The sequence below is a fragment of the Wyeomyia smithii genome, chromosome 3 (assembly GCF_029784165.1).
Source record: "Wyeomyia smithii strain HCP4-BCI-WySm-NY-G18 chromosome 3, ASM2978416v1, whole genome shotgun sequence".
Lineage (NCBI taxonomy): Eukaryota > Metazoa > Arthropoda > Insecta > Diptera > Culicidae > Wyeomyia > Wyeomyia smithii.
This window is the reverse complement of record NC_073696.1, coordinates 98,126,719-98,145,672: the sequence shown is the minus strand read 5'-3', so window position 1 is coordinate 98,145,672 and position 18,954 is coordinate 98,126,719. Positions and strand designations below refer to the sequence as shown.

The following is an 18,954-nucleotide window of genomic DNA, read 5'->3' as shown; positions in this document are numbered from 1 at the left end:
TTCCAAAAAGATTTATTAGGCCTCAGAGATATTTTGGATGCGATTAAAGTAAAATAGACATTCAAGTTTTGAGGTTCTTTCTAAAAGCAAGAAAAATCTTTTAGATAATGTTCCGGAATTTGTGCTGATTCGTCCGAGGGTCCGTTATTTGAAAACAATGTTTAAATAGACCACGAGTTGGTCTTTCCGAAATTCAATTTATTGTTCGGTATGACTGACCACGATACACGAAAGGCGAGATTTCGTAGTTGCAAAAGGTATGTATTTTATCTTTGAGCGTTTAATTGCGACTCACTCTATACCCTACTCCTATGACTTCCTTCTACTCCATAGCTGCTAAACGTAGCGCAAGGAGAGATCTATTGATCTCGTTAAAGAGACTGGTAACGAGAGCGATAACGAGGAATGTTTCCTGTTCAGCCTAGCTTAGACTAGTCGTTTTTGTGATAGGAAGATTTTGGTATTCACATAGGGTAATGCGTTTAAATTTTGTACGTTTATACTAACTTAACTTGTAACTTAAATCTAATGCCGTAACATGCCGGGCCACGTTGAAAGGTACTTTCAAAATTACTCAGCAAAAGGATTTCCAATAGTGGCTTCAAGCTGGTTACATTGGTGGTGAAGATTGTGACGTCTCAGATTGCGGTTGTTGTGCTGGTTCATCATCTATTGGGAGTGGGCAGATTTCGGTGACCGCCCGTCGATAAACGCCGTTTGAAGTCCGAACATCAACCACTCTCACGTGGCCGTCTCGCCCAGTAAATGTCTGATCGACTCGTGCGAGATTCCATCGCATAGGAGGAGTGGAGTCCTTTTTCAGCAAAACGAGTGTTCCCACCTTGATGTCTGGTTGCACCATAGGCCAACGTTGTCTGTTTTGAAGCTGTCCAATGTAGTCACGAGACCAAACCTTCCAAAACTGTTGAACCTTTTGTTGCATCTTCTGAAAAGAATTTAAGCGATTAACAGAAATGTCGCTCAAATCTGGTTCTGGAATAGAGTATAAGGGTTCTCCCACAAGAAAGTGTCCTGGAGTCAATGCGACGACGTCAGCAGGATCCGACGATAACGGTGTGAGGGGTCGCGAATTCATCATTCCTTCGATTTGCGTCGTAAGGGTGTTGAAATCATCGATGGTTAATTGCGTATCCCTCATAATGCGGCACAAGTGATGTTTGTAGATTTTGACAGCCGACTCCCACAATCCCCCGAAGTGGGGCGATCGAGCTGGGTTGAAGTGAAATCGTATGCCAGTCTCGCTGCAAAAGATGGCCGTGGGATGTGAAGAATGCATTTCGTCAAATTGTTGTTTATGCTCCTGAAGAAGTCGGTTGGCTCCGACAAACGTGCGAGCATTATCGCAGTACAAATCTAGTACTCGCCCGCGACGCGAGGTGAACCGCTTAAGAACGTTAATGAACGACGCCGACGATAAACCGTATACCACTTCGATATGGACCGCTTTGGAGGCCATGCACACGAAAATCGCGACGAATATTTTAACCGACGTTCCGCGGCGACTGGGCGGACGGACGAAAAATGGCCCACAATAGTCCACGCCGGACTTCAGAAACGCGCGCGACGGAGTCACTCTAGCTGCTGGTAGCGGTCCCATAATTTGAGTGATACTCGATGGCTTGCAATGAAAACATGTCAAGCACTTCTTTACGATATTTCGTGCTAAATCTCTTCCTCTAACAGGCCAGAACCTTTGACGCAGTATAGACAGTAGCAGTTGTGGGCCTGAGTGGAGTGTTTTAATGTGCACGTTGGTGGCAATTAAAGTAGTTAGGTGATGATTCTGTGGTAGAACGATAGGATATCGAGTGTCGAACGGAATTTCATTATTACACAGGCGGCCATACAGCCTTAGTAGGCCCTGCTCATCTAGAAAGGGATTCCGAGTTTTCAAGTGCGATTTGAAATTGAAGTTCTTATTTGATGGTCCATTATGCAGTTTCAAGAAGCGGATTTCAGCGGCAAAACATTCTTCTTGCGCTTGCTTGACAAGTAAATTCAGAGAATTATCCAGCTCAGCTGGCGAAAGGGGACCTTGCAAACGATGCTTGGTGCGACAATTGTGTATAAATCTTAGTATCCAAGCAATCTTGCGTTGTAATGGGACTAGAGTTGAATGAGCAGCAACAAATGAAAGCATTGAAGGCTGAGAAACGACGACAAGTGATACGATCTCTTTGCTTTCTTCCTCTCGAGCTTGCAAATGCAACGGCGAAAGCTCCACAATGTTTTGTGGCCAACAGCTTGAATCATTGTTTAGATAAGAGGGACCGTGCCACCAGAGTTCTTCGTTAATTATACGAGATGGGAGTACTCCACGAGAAATATGGTCTGCAGGGTTCATTTCAGTTGGAACATGACGCCACATAGAGCCTCTTGTCAAGCGGTGTATTTCAGCAATTCTATTGCTAACGAAAACCTTCCACGGCGCGGATGATGTGGCTAGCCAATGCAACACAATGCTTGAGTCCGTCCAAAAGGTGATGGGGCAATGAATATTAGTAGAGCCTCGTATACAGTCAGCTAGCTTTGATGCCATGACCGCTCCGCACAGTTCTAGACGAGGTATCGTAAGCTTGTCGGGAGGACAAACCTTTGACTTTGACATGAGAAGATTCGTTGTGGAAGTTCCATCGCGATTTGATGATGTAACATAAATGCAGCATCCGTATGCTCTATCGGAAGCATCTGAAAAACAGTGCAGTTGAAGATCAGTATAACCGGTTAACATTACATGCCGAGGGATTCGGAGATTGCTCAGCTCCTGCATTTCCTCTCGAAACATTTTCCACCACGTCTGAAAGGCTTGTGGAAGCTGTTCATCCCACTGGAATTTGTTTAACCATAGTGATTGCAAAAAGATTTTCACAGAGACAATGACCGCCCCGACAAGTCCCATCGGATCAAACAAACGGGACATTTCGGATAGCACAATGCGTTTAGTAACTGGATTCGAATCAATCAGTACAGGAACTTTGAAACCAAAAGAATCAGATTGCGGATGCCACAGTAAGCCAAGTGTTTTCACGATGCATGATTTGTCAATTTCGAGATTATCTTGTTGGTCATGAAGTGCCTCGGGAATGTGCCGTAGAATTTCGGGATCGCTGGAGCTCCATTTTCGTAGTACAAAACCTCCTGCATGAAGTAGATCATTAAGCTGTTTACATGTTTCACTAAGCCGATCCTTGTCGTCATCTCCGGTCAAACAATCATCCACATAAAAAGCGCGTTTCAAGACGCGCGAGGCTAGAGGGTAGTTATCTACTTCGTCGTCTGCAAGTTGATTCAGAACTCGTGTGGCCAGGAATGGAGCGCAGGCGGTGCCATACGTCACAGTTCTGAGCTGATAGGTTTGTAAACGGTCCGTTGGATTATTCCTCCAGATAATCTGTTGCAACGGTCGGTCCTGCTGATGTACAACAATTTGCCTGTACATCTTTTCGATGTCAGCTGTGATGACATATTTTGGTAATCGAAAATTGAGAATTATGGAGATGAGTGTAGGTTGTACTGTAGGGCCTACGTAGCATAAGTCATTCAGGGAGAGGCGATTTGATGATCGACAAGATCCATCAAAAACAACTCTAATTTTAGTTGTTTTACTGTCCGGTCGAAAAATTGCATGGTGTGGGAGGTAAAAATGCGGCAATGAGAGGTTCGGTGCCACTTCCTCCATGTGTCCCAACGCTTGATATTCAGACATGAATTGGTGGTAATCTGAATGAAGCTGAGTGCTAGCCGATAGCTTTCTCTCGAGTGAATGAAATCTTCTTTCAGCGATCGGTAACGACTCACCCATAGTCGATAACAATTCCTCATGAATCGGCAATCGAACGACATATCGACCGTCAGGTGCTCTTGAGTGAGTCTTGCGAAAATGGTTCTCACAGTATTGCTCATCCAGTGAAAATGATTTTCCTCCGTCAAAACCTTCTACTTCCCAAAACCTTTGCACGGCTGCCGTTAATTTGTCGACCGTCATTGCAGCATTGCAGACTGCCGTTCGAATCGGACTACGCTGTGTGTGATCACCAGCAACAGCGTAGCCAAACACTGTTTTGTGTAGAATAGGTAATTGTGGCCCAAGACTAATTTGATCGTTTTCCAATAACGAGAAAAACCACTGGATACCAATTATCATGTCTATACCGTGAGCGAGATGGAAGGTTGGATCGGCCAACGGCAGGTCCTTCGGGATTTCCCACTTAGAAACATCCACATCAACAGACGGCAGAATTCTCGTCAGACTGGGAAGGATTAAAAATTCGATATTTGCGTTGAATTGGTTCACTCTTGAGGCAAGATTGATCGTAACCGACTGGGTTACACGTTGAATACTATTTCCAATTCCATATACATCAATTTCCGATACTGTGCGCTTTAATCGTAGCCTTTGTGCGAGATTTTCGGTTACGAAATTGCGCTCAGATGCAGAGTCTAGTAGAGCACGAGCGAGAATATAGGTTCCATTGATATCACGAACCTTGACATAGACTGTCAACATAAAGACAGTTGTGTTAGTCTTTTTCATAGTCATGACTGGATAGCTAGTAGTGTGTGAAGAACCATGAGCCGAGCCTGACGGTCCCGGCGACGACGGAATAAACGAAATCGATTTATTTTGGCCCCCCGACGACGAGCGATCGCGTCCCATTAACCGAGGGATGCCGTGCGCTTGATCGACAATGCACGGATCTACCGACAACGACGACTCGACGACCGCAGCCGATTGTGAGGATGATCGAGGTTGAGCAAGGGTATTAGTGCTAGTTGTGCTATCAGCTACTTGAACAGTCAGCGCGGCAGAAGTGTTTAAATGCAACATGGTATTATGACGTTTGTTACATATTCGACATGATCCAGCAGAGGTACAATCTTTCAATAAATGTGAAGGTTTTAAGCAGTTCAAGCAGAACCCGTGCCTCTTCACCAAGTTGAAACGTAATTTTGGCGAGAGCTTGACGAAACTCTCACAGCCACTGAGAGCGTGTGTGCCTCTGTGGCAAGCTGCACACGCTTTAGCATCTTCATTTGCTATGACAGGATGAGATGATACATTTATTCGATGATACTTTGGTTCTGGCTTGCCGCTTGCATTTGACGACTGGGAGAGCGTTAGTGATTGGAGAATTCGAGAGCGTTTGTGTATAAATTTGATCAAATCATTATAGGTTGGTCGAGAATCATCATCCAAATGATTTTCCCACTCCTTTTGTGACACAGCATCGAGCCGACTGCTCAATAGCTCAACCAAAAAGGAGTTCCAATGATCCTGTGGGTCTTCTAATTTGTTTAGCATGCTAAGATGTTTTTCGAACGTGTCCGCCAAATCCGAAAGCGCAGACGAAGACTCTCTTTTGAGAGATGGAGAGGAGAGAAGTGCAGATAGATGTTGTTTGATCAGATAATGTTTGTTATCAAATCGTTTTTTGAGCAAATCCCATGCAATCATATAATTGGCTGAGCTCACAGCCAGTGACTGTACCAAACGAAGAGCATCTCCCTTCAGAACAGCTTTCAAGTATTGAAATTTTTGTATTGGCGACAACTGAGTGTTACTGTGTATGAGAGTATAGAACAAGTCATGGAAATTCATCCATTCATCAAAGTCGCCCTTGAATTCTGGGATTTTGATCTCAGGCAATCGGACACCAAACGTTTGAGTAGGTGGAGCAGTAGGCGAGGTTGGTAGGGGGGAGGATACATCTGTAACTGCTGCTAGTTTATTCGACAGGGATCCTTTTAACTCGAAATATATTGTTTCAAACTCGACACGCTCATCAGCGAGCTCGTCACTGATCTCGTGTTCACATTCGATTTCAGCTTGGATTTCATTAAATTCGTCCCAAAGTGAATCAAGCTTTTCGATGCGAAATTTGATTTGCGGAAAGTCTCGCTCGAACACGAAATTAGCGTCATACTCCTTTATCAATTTAGCCGAACCAATGATGTTATTGCGGCGCACCAAAAGCCGCTTAACCTTCTTTGTATCCCCTTTCATAGTACGGCAACCTTTACGAGTTTTAACTCCGCCGGCTGGTACTTTAGCCAACATTCACTCTTTTTTATTCAGTGATATACGTATAGGCACTCACCTGAATTGTAGTTGGGAGTTTACCTGTGCTCACTTGGCTAACCTGTTACCACGTGTCCTACTACGCTCGGTTTTACGTCCAAAATCCTCCAAAATTATCCAATGCGTTCCGCGTGTGGCGAAGTAATTGGTTCCTGCGACTGATCCGAAATAGGCGTCAAGAGCCTTGTTGAGTATATTCCAATCCACTCCTGTAGTGATGATTGGCCGAGTTGACCAGCCGCTAACCTCCAAAGTTTTACACCAGCGATGAATCAGCAAACGAACAATTCCCGGGTTTCGGCACCAAAATTTATGTTCCGGAATTTGTGCTGATTCGTCCGAGGGTCCGTTATTTGAAAACAATGTTTAAATAGACCACGAGTTGGTCTTTCCGAAATTCAATTTATTGTTCGGTATGACTGACCACGATACACGAAAGGCGAGATTTCGTAGTTGCAAAAGGTATGTATTTTATCTTTGAGCGTTTAATTGCGACTCACTCTATACCCTACTCCTATGACTTCCTTCTACTCCATAGCTGCTAAACGTAGCGCAAGGAGAGATCTATTGATCTCGTTAAAGAGACTGGTAACGAGAGCGATAACGAGGAATGTTTCCTGTTCAGCCTAGCTTAGACTAGTCGTTTTTGTGATAGGAAGATTTTGGTATTCACATAGGGTAATGCGTTTAAATTTTGTACGTTTATACTAACTTAACTTGTAACTTAAATCTAATGCCGTAACAGATAATGTTTGATTCATTATTGTTTTGTTCCACTGGCGTAGCGTGGGGGGGGACGGTCCGACCCGGGTGTTACCCATGAGGAAAATTTTCATGCGAGTCACCTTCAAAAGGGTGACATCCGTGAGATTAACTATTGAATAGGTGGAGAAGCCCTCGACAATTATATAAATTTGCTCCTAAGATTATTATCCCAACAATTTCGTTTTTCAAAAATGGGTAGATTTAGTGCAATTCATAACGAACATGCTAACTATCACAATTTTTGATAATAAGATGTTTTTCTGGTGGTGGACACCCAGGGGGAAAGGGGTGACACCCAAATTTTCCACCCCGGGTATCACTCGGTCATGCTACGCCACTGTTTTGTTCTCTATACATTATTGTCCATCAGATAATCAGATAAATAAAGATAAATAAAGTTGCCTTGGCTATTAACAGAATCATGAACCGCGAAAAAATAAAGCATTTCTATGAGTGAAGAAGAAGCATATAACGAGGGCAGGATAGGCTAAAAATCATTTTTGTTTTGTCAACTGTCAATTGGGTCCTAAAGCTATACCAGTTTTTAAATATCATTTGAAAAAGCTGCGTTTTCTGAGCAAAACGTGATTTAAAAAAAAAATTAAGAATGAAAAATTACTCGAAATTTCTCAAATGACAGTTCGCCTATGTACGATATATGTGCGAACTGTCATTTTAGGCATTTTGAACGGTCTTTCGTTCTTCATTTAAAAATCGAAGGATAATGATAGACATTTTTAAAAAATCACGTTTTGCTCAGAAAATTACACTTTTTCAGCTAACAAAAAAAAATCAGAAAACCGTATAAAACTTAAGGGCCCAATCAGGGTAGGGGACCGTAATTCCGGCATACTGGTATTTTGGGCCCTTTCTCAGCTTTTTAGTTACATTTTGATGCACAAATAATATACCGCCAAAAAACCAAATGCAAAAGTATTTTTAAGTTTGATGGCTACAAGTTTTGATAGTTTTCTTCCGAAAAATACCATTATGTAAAGGTGCTGCCACAAGAAGCACGAACACTATGACAAAGTTCCCTATGACACCTTATGGCTCAAAGGTATGCGCTATAACGGTATAGTGCGGGATTGTACTGTCAAAAGCTTTAACATAGAGACTCTGAACTAATCCGTCATGACGGAATAGTTCATAGCCTACTATTTTTACGATCAACTATGACTTAGAAACTATTGCAGTGGTGTATTACCGTCCGTGTGGCGGCACCTTAACTGGTTTTGGCACGTTTACAAATCAATATCCCGTTGCCCAATAATTTTATGCAGCATCCTGCAAGGCCAAAAATTAGAAGTTATCACAAACGGAAATTCACCAATGGACATAGTTTGAAGACTTCTCTTGTACCTTGTTACTGTTTTTTTATTCCCGTTAATTTTCCGTCGGTCTAGTTCCGCCACTGTTGTTGTGCCAATCACCGACGCCCGGTTAAGCAACTCCACCCAGGACCCTAACTTACGACCCGTTGATTAACGGACCGGCGCCAACGGCTTCACTTCCTCATGCGATGGAAGGCTTGATCCCAGAGATTTTCCGCTTTATGATTGAATCTAGACCAGTTTTGGGATGGTTGTGAGTGGATCACGCCACCCCACAACCATCGACACCTATGTCGGCGTTGGGATTCGAAACCCAGGCGTCAAGCGTGGTTGGTGGCGACGTTACCAACCACGCTAGGCCCCCACCCTACATTGTTATTTCATTAGCGGTAATCCCAAATGTATTTGTAGACGGAAACTACAACACCTTCGAAGAATATTCATGTAGAAATCGGTTTTATTGCATATTGTTGTTGCACATTTTACTTAACAATAAAAGAATGAGACCAGATTATCAGATGCTTAATCGTGAATCTTATTTCGACCTCAAGCACGTTGCATGAAACCATTAGCACTCATACATAAACGCAACGCAGAGTCGCCAGAACATGTTGTTAATGAAACCATACTAAAATGATATATTTGCGAGATATATTGGCAGCCCGGATTCATCACAAGCGATGCGTCGCGTAGAAGGGTGGTTAGCTGTTCGATGTTGACGGGAAAAGGACGTCAATGAACAGTCTTTTTTTTCGTGTTGGGTATTTTCGTCACTGCGACCAATTTTTCGATATTTCATAACAAAGTGTGTGAACAGTCGTTATAGGCATAATTTTTATGATCCGTCGGGCTTACTATTTGCATAAGACAACTATGCGTTAATGATATACAGTGCTGAAACAATCGTGCAGAAAGTGTTGGGGCTCCACACACATGTATATATGTGTATGACCAATCAGACGTACGCTAAAAAATAGAACTCCGTGTGGGCTGGAAATGTGATCCTTAAGCCGGAATTGTCCGCCAAACTCAAAGGTGTTTATCTCAATACTTCTAAAAGTAACGGGGCTGGATTAGGGTTTGCAATATTTCCGGGAATGGATTTCCCGGGTAACGGGAATTAAAAATCTCATTTCCTGGGAATTCCCGGGAACCGGGAATGAAAAAATAAGTCTTAGCAAGAATGAGATTTCAAATAAAGTTTGTTAATAAAAGGTATCAAACAATGGTTTACAATTTCATCATCAGTTCGCATGGAAAACGGATTGAAAAACAAAACTTATTTAAGTTTACTCCAGAAATTCATGATCGATTTTTTGTAGCAAAAATTAACAGAAGAGAAGGTTTCAAGGTTTTTATGCGATTGGCCTTACAGGGTGACAAAAAAGTCCGGTCACACAGGAAAATCTCAATATTTCAAAGAATAAGAAAGTCGTCGCAAGCGGCGCGCACGTGCTCCATCGGCATCTCGTCCCAGATTTTCGTGATAACTCGCTTGAATTGCTCTAAAATTTGTTATTTTATAGTCGTTCAGCTTCGACATCATGTATCCCCACACGAAATAATCCAGTGGATTCAGATCCGGAGACGACGGAGGCCATTCATTCTTCGAAATGAAATCGGTCAAGTTTTCCTCACACCACGCCTGAACAACCTTTGCGGTGTGGGATGGGGCGCCATCTTGCTGGAAGCAGTAGTAATCGTCTTCAAACAATAGTTCAGCTTGAGGCAGAACATTTTCATTCAGAACCGAGTCCAGGTAGTACGCTGCGTTGATTTTGACCCCTTTATCGATAAAAAGAAGAGGCAGTTTACCTCTTTTGCAAATGGCTCCCCAAACCATCACTGACGTCTTATTTTGGAACCGGGAAACGTTCAGCTTGTCCGCAGGAGCTTGCTGGAGGCTCACACTCCAAACTCGATCATTTTGGCGATTGACTGTTTGCTCCAAAACGAACAGCTTCTCGTCCGAAAAAATAATCTCGTCATCTGCGCGCCAACCGAGCAACTCCCGCGACCGTTGGTACCTCTTGCCCTTTGTAGCTTTGGTAACCCCATGAACCACCTGTTTTTTGTACGGTGTAAGTCTTAAATCCTTGCGCAGAAGCAGGCGGATTGATACTCGGTTCATTTTAAGGTTCCTGGCCAGCTTCCGTGCAGATTGGGCGGGATTCCGGTGAATCCGATCTCGTATAATCTTTTTCAGCATTGGAGTTCTCACAGACCTTGGTCGTCCAGATCGTGCCTTGTCCTCGGTGCCTCCGGTCTCTAGGTACCGATTTATGGTCCGGTACACGAATTTCCGGTTGATTCCGAGCGGTTTTAGGTGTTTGAATATGTGTCCGGGTTTGTACCCTTTCACATATTCAGCGATAACAGCTGCTCTTAACTCTGCCATGGCTCACAACTCAATGTAAACAAACTGCACAGAAACGAAACTCTGACACTTTGGGCAGCAAAGTTAACCCTTTCACTTGACATATAGATGGCACCAGAGAGATGCAACGTGTAGGCTACAGGCAACCCCAAAAAAGTGTGACCGGACTTTTTTGTCACCCTGGAGATCCGCTGACAATTTTTCGTCAAGCCCAAATAATGTAATTCCCTTCTGTAAAACTTTGCTTAAGACCGCTGATCACCGCTGGTGTCTGATTTCTAGAAAACTTCTAAATCACCGCTTTTGCTACATTTCATTAGAAACTGAAGAGTCCAATACTTTTAGTTTGTTGAAGATAAAGCTGAGTGTTTGGCAGGCAAGTTTTAGAGCATTTGAATGCCTACGTTATTAATGTGAAATCGCGGCCACGACCCAAGTTACACTGACTGAGTTTTGTTAATTTATTTATTTCTGGTCGCATTGATTTACGGTTTTTTTTTATCAATTTACAGGTTTCAAAGTTTTTTGTCAATAAACAAAGAAAAAATCAAACAAATATCCGCTTAGTAGTAAACTCACTAGCAAAAAAAACATAAGACGAAGAAAATATTTCTTAATTTTTCGTTTACTAAATAAGAGCATATGTTTTTGACAAATAATTTAAGCAAATAATTTGATATTACACGGCAAGCAAATATTGATCGTTATTTCAAGCTAATATTTGCTTCGTATAATGCACACTTTGAAGCTGTTTTACACTTCTACGACGTATGTTCGTGTTTTGATACGATATTTAATTTTATTGCAATATTGTATGGAAAATTTTTAAAGGAGCTCGGGATTCCCGGGAATCAATATTTCTATTCCCGGGATCCGGGATCCCGGGAAAAGGTAATTCCCGGGAAATCGTTCCCGGGATTGCAAACCCTAGGCTGGATATACATTTGTAGTGACAAAACTTTTTTTTTTTTTTTGATAATTTTCCGTCGGTCTAGTTTTGCAACTGTTTTGTCAATCATCGACTCCCGAAGAAAAGACTCCACCCAGGACCCTTTCTACTCGTTGATTAACGGACCTTTTTAACATCTTTATTTCTTCATGCGATGCAAAGTGTGATCCGAGAGATTTTTCCCATCGGGAATTTGTTTTTCGTTTAAAAAGCATAATGTTCGTGAGTTCTGTTTTACCGTGCTTGATTGTTCATGAATGACAGCGCAATTTCATTCATTTTTTGTCTCTCTCAATCCTACTTACATGTGGAGAAGATTTGGGTTGCAAATTGATTGAAGAAGAGAAACTAAATATGAATGGTCTTTCAGAAATCAGCAATGATGCTGCAGTTACTGCCTCGGTTTTTTTTTGTGTCGTAGATATGCGACTCCATCAACAAAATCCTTGGACTAAGGATTAAACACCTTTTTTAGTTATTTTTAATAATCTTCGTTTCCTTTTAGCTCCAGTTTTTCTTACAGCAAAATTGTTCTAATTTAAAAGAAATGCATTTTTTTTAAATTCCTCAATTTTCAGTCAATTATAACCAGAGAAGGGGGAGAGAAGGCTATAAAACGTGACGTACCTCAGTGGGGGTCAAGGAAATTGTGACAGTTTGTGACAAGGGGGAGCGGCGAAGTAAATTGTTCCAAATTTTGCGTGGCATCATTAATGGATGATCCCTAAGGCATAAAATTGAGCTTAACTCCATCGCTGTAGCGATTTTCACCTTCATCATAGTTTAATGGTGTGTTCGGAATAATTTTTCGTATGAACGATCCAAATAATACAAATTGTCAAAAGTTATGGAAAGTTTTTTATATAAAAGAAATCTTATTAAAATTATTTATCACAAACTCTATTGTAACTTTTTGATGCACTTTCAACAAAGTTGTGAGCTAAATTTGCAATCAGTTTCATCCATGTATGAAACCACTTTTAGCTATATTTGGAACGAATATTTGCTTTACTCTTTTAGGCCTAATTTAATTTTTTTATTATTAAAACTCAAAGTCAGTGTATTTATTTATTTATTATTGCATGTTAATTACGTAGGCATTCAAATTCTTTAAAACTGACTAATTTTGTGTCGTATTGATCTGATTATTTGGTGTTCTATCTTTTCCTTCCGGTTAGTCTGGGTCTTTCACAGAAAACCGCCGTATGACGAAACAATGTATGTACTACTCTCTGATCAATACTGTTACAAACTCCAGAAGGGTTCGAAATATTGTTCTGTTAATAAAAAACAAGATTTGATACGCAGTTTATTTTTTAACAGAAAAATTTCATCGTGTAAGGGCATAGCAAATATATTTTATAAAAAAGCGAAGTAGCTTTGCTATCGTTCAAGTAAACAGAGTTTTGAGTTGCTATAGTATAACACTATAGCTTATACATTAGCCCGAAAAAATATTTTAACTCAAAAAAATCTTGCCAAATATAGCAAATATATAAATTTTACTTGTCTAATGCCTGCCTAACACTGAGTTCTCTCCAACAAACTGAAAGAATTGGACACCAGTTTCTAATGGAATGTAGGTAGTAAGAAATGGAATCGGTTATTTGCAAGTGTTCTAGAAGTCAAAGATCAGCGGTGATTCAGCGGATTTGAGTAGTTTTACAGAAGGAATTTACCAATAAACTAAATTCAAAATCACATTTTTGCTAAGACTTTTTTTATTTCCGGTTGCCGGGAATTCCAGGGAAATCAATTCCCGGGAATATTGCAAACCCTAACAAAAACGGGGAGAGGAGAGGGGGCTGGTTTTGTCAATGTCCACGGTTGTTCACGCAAGAGGACGGGAGAGAGGGGGGGGAATCTAAAGCGACGATTTTTCTTTTCACGTGGAATGTGTAACTCAAAACTTTTAAATTTGGGTGCTGAAGGAAATCCCCTGTAAAATAGATGAAAACTACTTAAAACAGGCTCAGGGTGATTGAAATAGTGTCCCTCGTTTAGGAACTTTAATTGATTATTAATAAAGTTTGCTTAGTTAGTTTTAAAATCAGCAAATAAGCGCCAATAGAGAAAAAGATAGCGATCCAACTGATATACTCATGTTTGTATTTTGGCTCATACACTTTGAGTATTTCGCATCAATACACAGGAGACTGCAAAGGCGGTTTAAAATAGGTTCCCTATCTTAGAATGAGGTAGACGGAAATTAACCAAAACCACGTCGTCAAACGAATGTGTGCATCTCTTCGATGTGCAAGTGTCAGTCGACCATTTTTTCTATATGCGAGAGCCGACGATCGTTCTACATTCACGAGCGAAAGCCGACTGCGACGCACAATAACGGAGCGAATCAAAGTGTTGACTACAAATGCAAGCCTGTGCCAAACAATTTAGAAACATTTGAGTTTGTAAATATAGAGTAATAACATACGTTAAGTTGAAATTGCGACAGATGCCAAAAGCTATTTTCAAGCGACTACAATCCCATTTCCTTGAGGATGTTTATGCGCCCTTGAAATGTTCATGCGCTTTCATAGAAAATAGGTTTTAGATAGTGTTCGAAAAAAACTGAATATTTCAGATACAGGAAAAATTAAAATCATTACTCTTTTTAAGCTTTAAGCGCTTTTAGTAAACTTTGCCTACTTCTTGGTAAACCAAAAAAAAAATATAAGTATTCGTCACCAATTATTCTTGGTTATTTTGTGAGCAAATTCACACAAGTGTTTGTATAAAAACGAAAAAGTTACTCGATAATAAACACTGTTTCCACATTACTTTTTAAAATATTTGGGGGCCGATTTGTAGAAAAAGACTTATTTTATTCGTGTCTTTCGTGCAGATCAAGTTAGCAAAATTGTTTAGTTATTAAAAGATTGGGGGTTGGAAATTTATGTTCTTGAAATTGTAGCAGATGCTATTATAAGCAACTTGTTAAAAGGAATAATTTGGCGGAGTAAATTAAATCGAAATTTCAAAATTCAAACACAAAGTTTTTGAATACTCGAATTCCAATCTCGACGGATATCGGCCAGATTCTAAAGCCTCACAAACTAATTTTACGGATTAATTTGCATCTCCTTTCAAACTACAACGACTCAGACCTAAACTTCGCTCAGAAAAGTAGAACCATTAAACGTTCAATTATTTCTTAAAACCAGTAACACATTCACGGACAATAAGCAAACTTAGTCAACCGAGACAAATTCACGGTCAAGATTGAAGCGAAAAAAGTAGACCTTTCGAAACACATTTGTACAAGATGTTAACAATTACAATTTTGCGCATCTTTTGGTGTGTGCCTCCGAAAACCTCCGCAACCGTAGAGTCCAATAAATGTGTTTCAAAAGTGCGAAATACCAAAATCACCGCAAAAAAACACAAACACTCTTTTTGTTTAAGCTCAACTAGTACTGAGTATTGTCCAGTTGATCTTGACACTGAAAGCCCACCATTAGAACTGCATTGAACCTGCTCTCCGTCTGAATCAGACAAGTTTGTAGAATCTAGCGAAAAAAAAATCAGAGCTACTCCATCGAGTCTCAAATGGCTATTCGATCTACTGAGCTGCTGGGGCCTGCATGACATACACGCGATACAGGTTCTCCAACAAGCAAGCTTGCTCAGTGCCAACGCGGATGGGCAAAGGAGAGCAAACGAACAAAATTGAATTTAGTAGAACTCAATAAACCCCCAATGCCATCTTGGAGTCACAGAAACCTACTCTTTTGAATGGTCGAACCTCATGCCACCACGGTTAAGGTGCGCTGCCTAATCCAACATCCGTTCACTCACGTGCTCGGCAATCAGTACTCAAGTGGAGTAACAGAAGCAACAACAGCAGTCGAATCGGGAGATAAACATAGAAAAGCGGCTGTTGAGGATGGAAGACTACATTATTGATCTAGTTATTGATCACAAAACGGAAATTTTCATAATTTTAATGCCATTTCCGCACCGCTGCGAATATCAGGGACACGTATTTTACATATCTAATGCTAAAAAACGATAAGGAGGATACAAGAAGCAACAAACCGGAAGTATGAATGGAAAGTTTTGTATCTTTGTTGCATTCTGGGAAATAAAAAAAAACATCAGGGTTGTTTATATTATAAATAAAGAAATCAACCTCAATAATGGTAACCCAGAAACAGTTGATCTATCCAAGAACTGCTTAATAAGGCCGCACCTGAGCCACGTGGTCACATGTTGATCAATTTAAGTTCGGAAATATAATAAGACAGTCGGCATTGTAAACAAGTCTTTTTGATACGAATTGAATTATTTCTCTATTCTATTTATATTAAATAGAATAGCACGCACACTTCTGAAAAAAAATAGAACCCTATGATCTCTGAGCTATTCATAGCTTCGGCTTGATAAATAAGCAATAGCGCGTCATCGGTTTAATAATCTAATCTAAAAAGCGTTACACAAACCTGCACTCTCGGTCATCTCGTTCGATATTCCTCAGCACTGGTGCACTACCCAAAAACACTATATTCAGCAACCAATTTACTAGTGTCAGTCAACTAAGCTGGAGGCGATTTGTTTGCTTCTATGCTTCGTTACTCGTCGAAGAAATTACCACGAGCTATTCACGACACTGTTATTTTTCCTGCTTGATCAATTTGCAACTCGGTAATCGACTGTTGCACACGATGAGTTGATCGTTTGCACTATTCGTTGCGTTTTTTTCTCTCTCTCCTTTCGCTCAAACCGTGGAAGTCGATTATTCTTCAATTGCTCACAGTACCCTTGAAGATGTTTGATTTTCTCTGTGGAAAGAAGAAAACGTGTTTCAGATAACGCATCGAAGCAAAAAATGTAGGAAGCCAAAAAAAAAATTACTCTACACGAAGATCTAACTAACGAATCTTTCCGCAGGCTGTCGTGAATGTTTAAACAGCTTTTCAGTACTAGCTTACAGACTAAACAGACGTAAAACACACGCGCGCAATAAGCCCTCTTCTTAGGATGTGTGGTGTTGCAAGATAAGTTTAATAATGATTACATCTAATATTACGTGAAAGCCGGTCACCTTTTTTTCCGATCTATACGTGCGGATCTGGCGATTGTTACGCTAAGGAGAGCCATATCTACCATCCTACTAGTAGGAGGAACGCATGGCAATAATTTGCGCAAGCAGATTTTAAAAGTGTGATGCAGCTATTGCACTTGGAAAGCCAATATCTTATGAGCTAGGCGCCGGTTGGCAGCCTTTGGCTGGATGGTATGGTACTTAGATAAGATTAACCGTCCGAGGAGTGCACACAGCACATGCCGTGGAAAGTGAAATGTGATTTTGGCTTGTATTATTTACTGAATAAGAAAAAAAATCAATTAATAATACGCGATTGAATTATTTGTTTTTCAAACGCAGTGTTGCTTAATTATTAAAATTAAATGAAATCAAAAATTCATGAATAAAATGCCATTGGTACAGTAAAAAAACTCCAAATAAAAAACTGGGTATTAAGTGTAGTTGTGTATCTCCAAGTGCATGTTGAAACTTACATCAAATATTATCTCTTTAGTGTAAATAAAAGAATCCTTGCTAGAGTTGCTTTCTCGGTGATCAACGAATCTTTGCGAATGATAATTTCGCTGTATTTTTTCTACGGTGGTATTTTCGGTAGTCTTTAAAATAGAATCTCAGGGGTTAGGAACAACCTGCAAAGCTAATATTTGCATGATGCTTCTTCTCATCTCAATGTACCATACTGCAGAAAATTAGTTCCGTGGGTTGCTTCTAATCCCTGAGATTCTATTTCAATCACTGCCGAAAATACCCTTCCTTGCCCTAATTTGATTTCGTTGATCATATCAAAATATGACATCAAGTTGAAAGCCATTTTAGCATCATTTTATCTATTAGTTAGCAGTTTAAATAACTTCAGTACTGTTATGAAAATTGATAAAAGGGGAAACAATTATATCACAACTTACACAACCGTAATAGCCTGCGGTATCCTGTTTAAAAAAGCCAGCAGTGCTATCTATAATGGCGCCGATCAATGTAATGACATTCAAAATATATCATTAGTAAGCAATCGGTTAATTACACTCTCAATGTGCAATAAAAAAAAGTTTCTGATGCAGCATCTGTGAGATGCTAATACACTTTTTCTCACACACAATGCGGCAAGATAATGGATTTAATATCTTTTTTATTGTGATACCTGATTTCAGACTGAATATTTAGTTTTAGGAATAGTTGATTCAATTATCCTATTCTGCCGATCTCGTTTTAAACGTTGATTTGTTGACAAAGATGTACTGTTCAGGGTTAACCACATAAAATCACTGATAATTCTTGATACATTTTTATAAGTACGCACCCAAATAAATTTGCACTCATTACATTAAACCTCCCAGTACAAAAATCAGTCATTAATCAAACATTCCTGAAAAAAAAAACAAACCGCAAACTTGAATTCCCTACCAGCTTTGCTCACAATGAAATCACAATTTCTAATCAGTCGAGGGCAATGGTAAGCGCAGACCGGCCACTGGATAATTTTTCATTCATGAAAAAGCACACATTTAACGTCACCCGTCGTCGTAGAGGCCTACATGGTGCAGTACCAGTCAAACTGGATCAAAGCATGCGACAGGCACTGCTTAGCTGCACCGTGCAGCTGCTCAGACGTTGACGTTCGTTGACTCTGCAGTGCTGCAGCAGGTCCGGTTGCATTCGTCGTTGCTACGACTAGGCAGGTTCGTATGCAGTGGTTGCGGTTGATGATCTTGAAAGCAGTTATGCATTTGATACTACAGCAGAAGCATTTAATCATCATACATGAGCCAGTCGCCTATTTGTGCCCGCCATTCCATGCGATTAGAATGATTCAGTGCAAAAAAAATAAAGAAAGACGTTGGAGAAATGGTGTCGAATTACCTACTTGTTTTTTTTCGCTCATGCGTGGGAAGAGAAATATGAGTCTGAAACAGATACGCTATCAAAGTACCGGTAAATCGGGCGATTTAAACGCATGTTTCGCCACTGTAGTCGTGTTTCAATGTGCAAGCTAAAGATGAAATTTATTTGACAGTTGCACAGCGACAAGTTCTCGCTCAAACCTCTCCAATTCACCGGTTGTCAGTTCAAATTGGATCTAACGTTTGCAGCTTATCAAAGTAATAAAATATCGAATTACTAATTTAGCAATTTGTTAGAGTAGTTTTTGATTTATATACTCCATTGAAATGTTACATTAAATACTTTTTTGTAAAGTATCCATTTAGTAATTGCCCACATCTAGCAAATACAAACAAATGGTTGTGGAAAAAATACGAACAAATGTACAGGGTGTTCAATAAGTTCGAATACAGGTCAGACTCGATTATCCGGAGACTCGTTTATGAAGAATTTTAGACTCGATTATCCAAAATATTATTTTTTTTATGTTCGTTTTTAATTTTT

The 18,954-nt window shown here is 40.2% G+C and overlaps 1 protein-coding gene across 3 annotated transcripts in view; it reads right to left on the bottom strand.

The window, feature by feature from the left end:
* LOC129726929 (aquaporin AQPAe.a) overlaps window positions 1-18,954 on the bottom strand; it is a 115,343-nt gene that overhangs the window by 85,985 nt on the left and 10,404 nt on the right. For all 3 annotated transcript variants that reach the window (XM_055684201.1, XM_055684200.1, XM_055684199.1), the window contains exon 2: window positions 15,968-16,306. In XM_055684201.1, coding sequence (XP_055540176.1) covers window positions 15,968-15,983 — 16 coding nt within the window. In that variant the 5' untranslated portion in view covers window positions 15,984-16,306. The remainder of the gene's footprint in view (window positions 1-15,967; window positions 16,307-18,954) is intronic.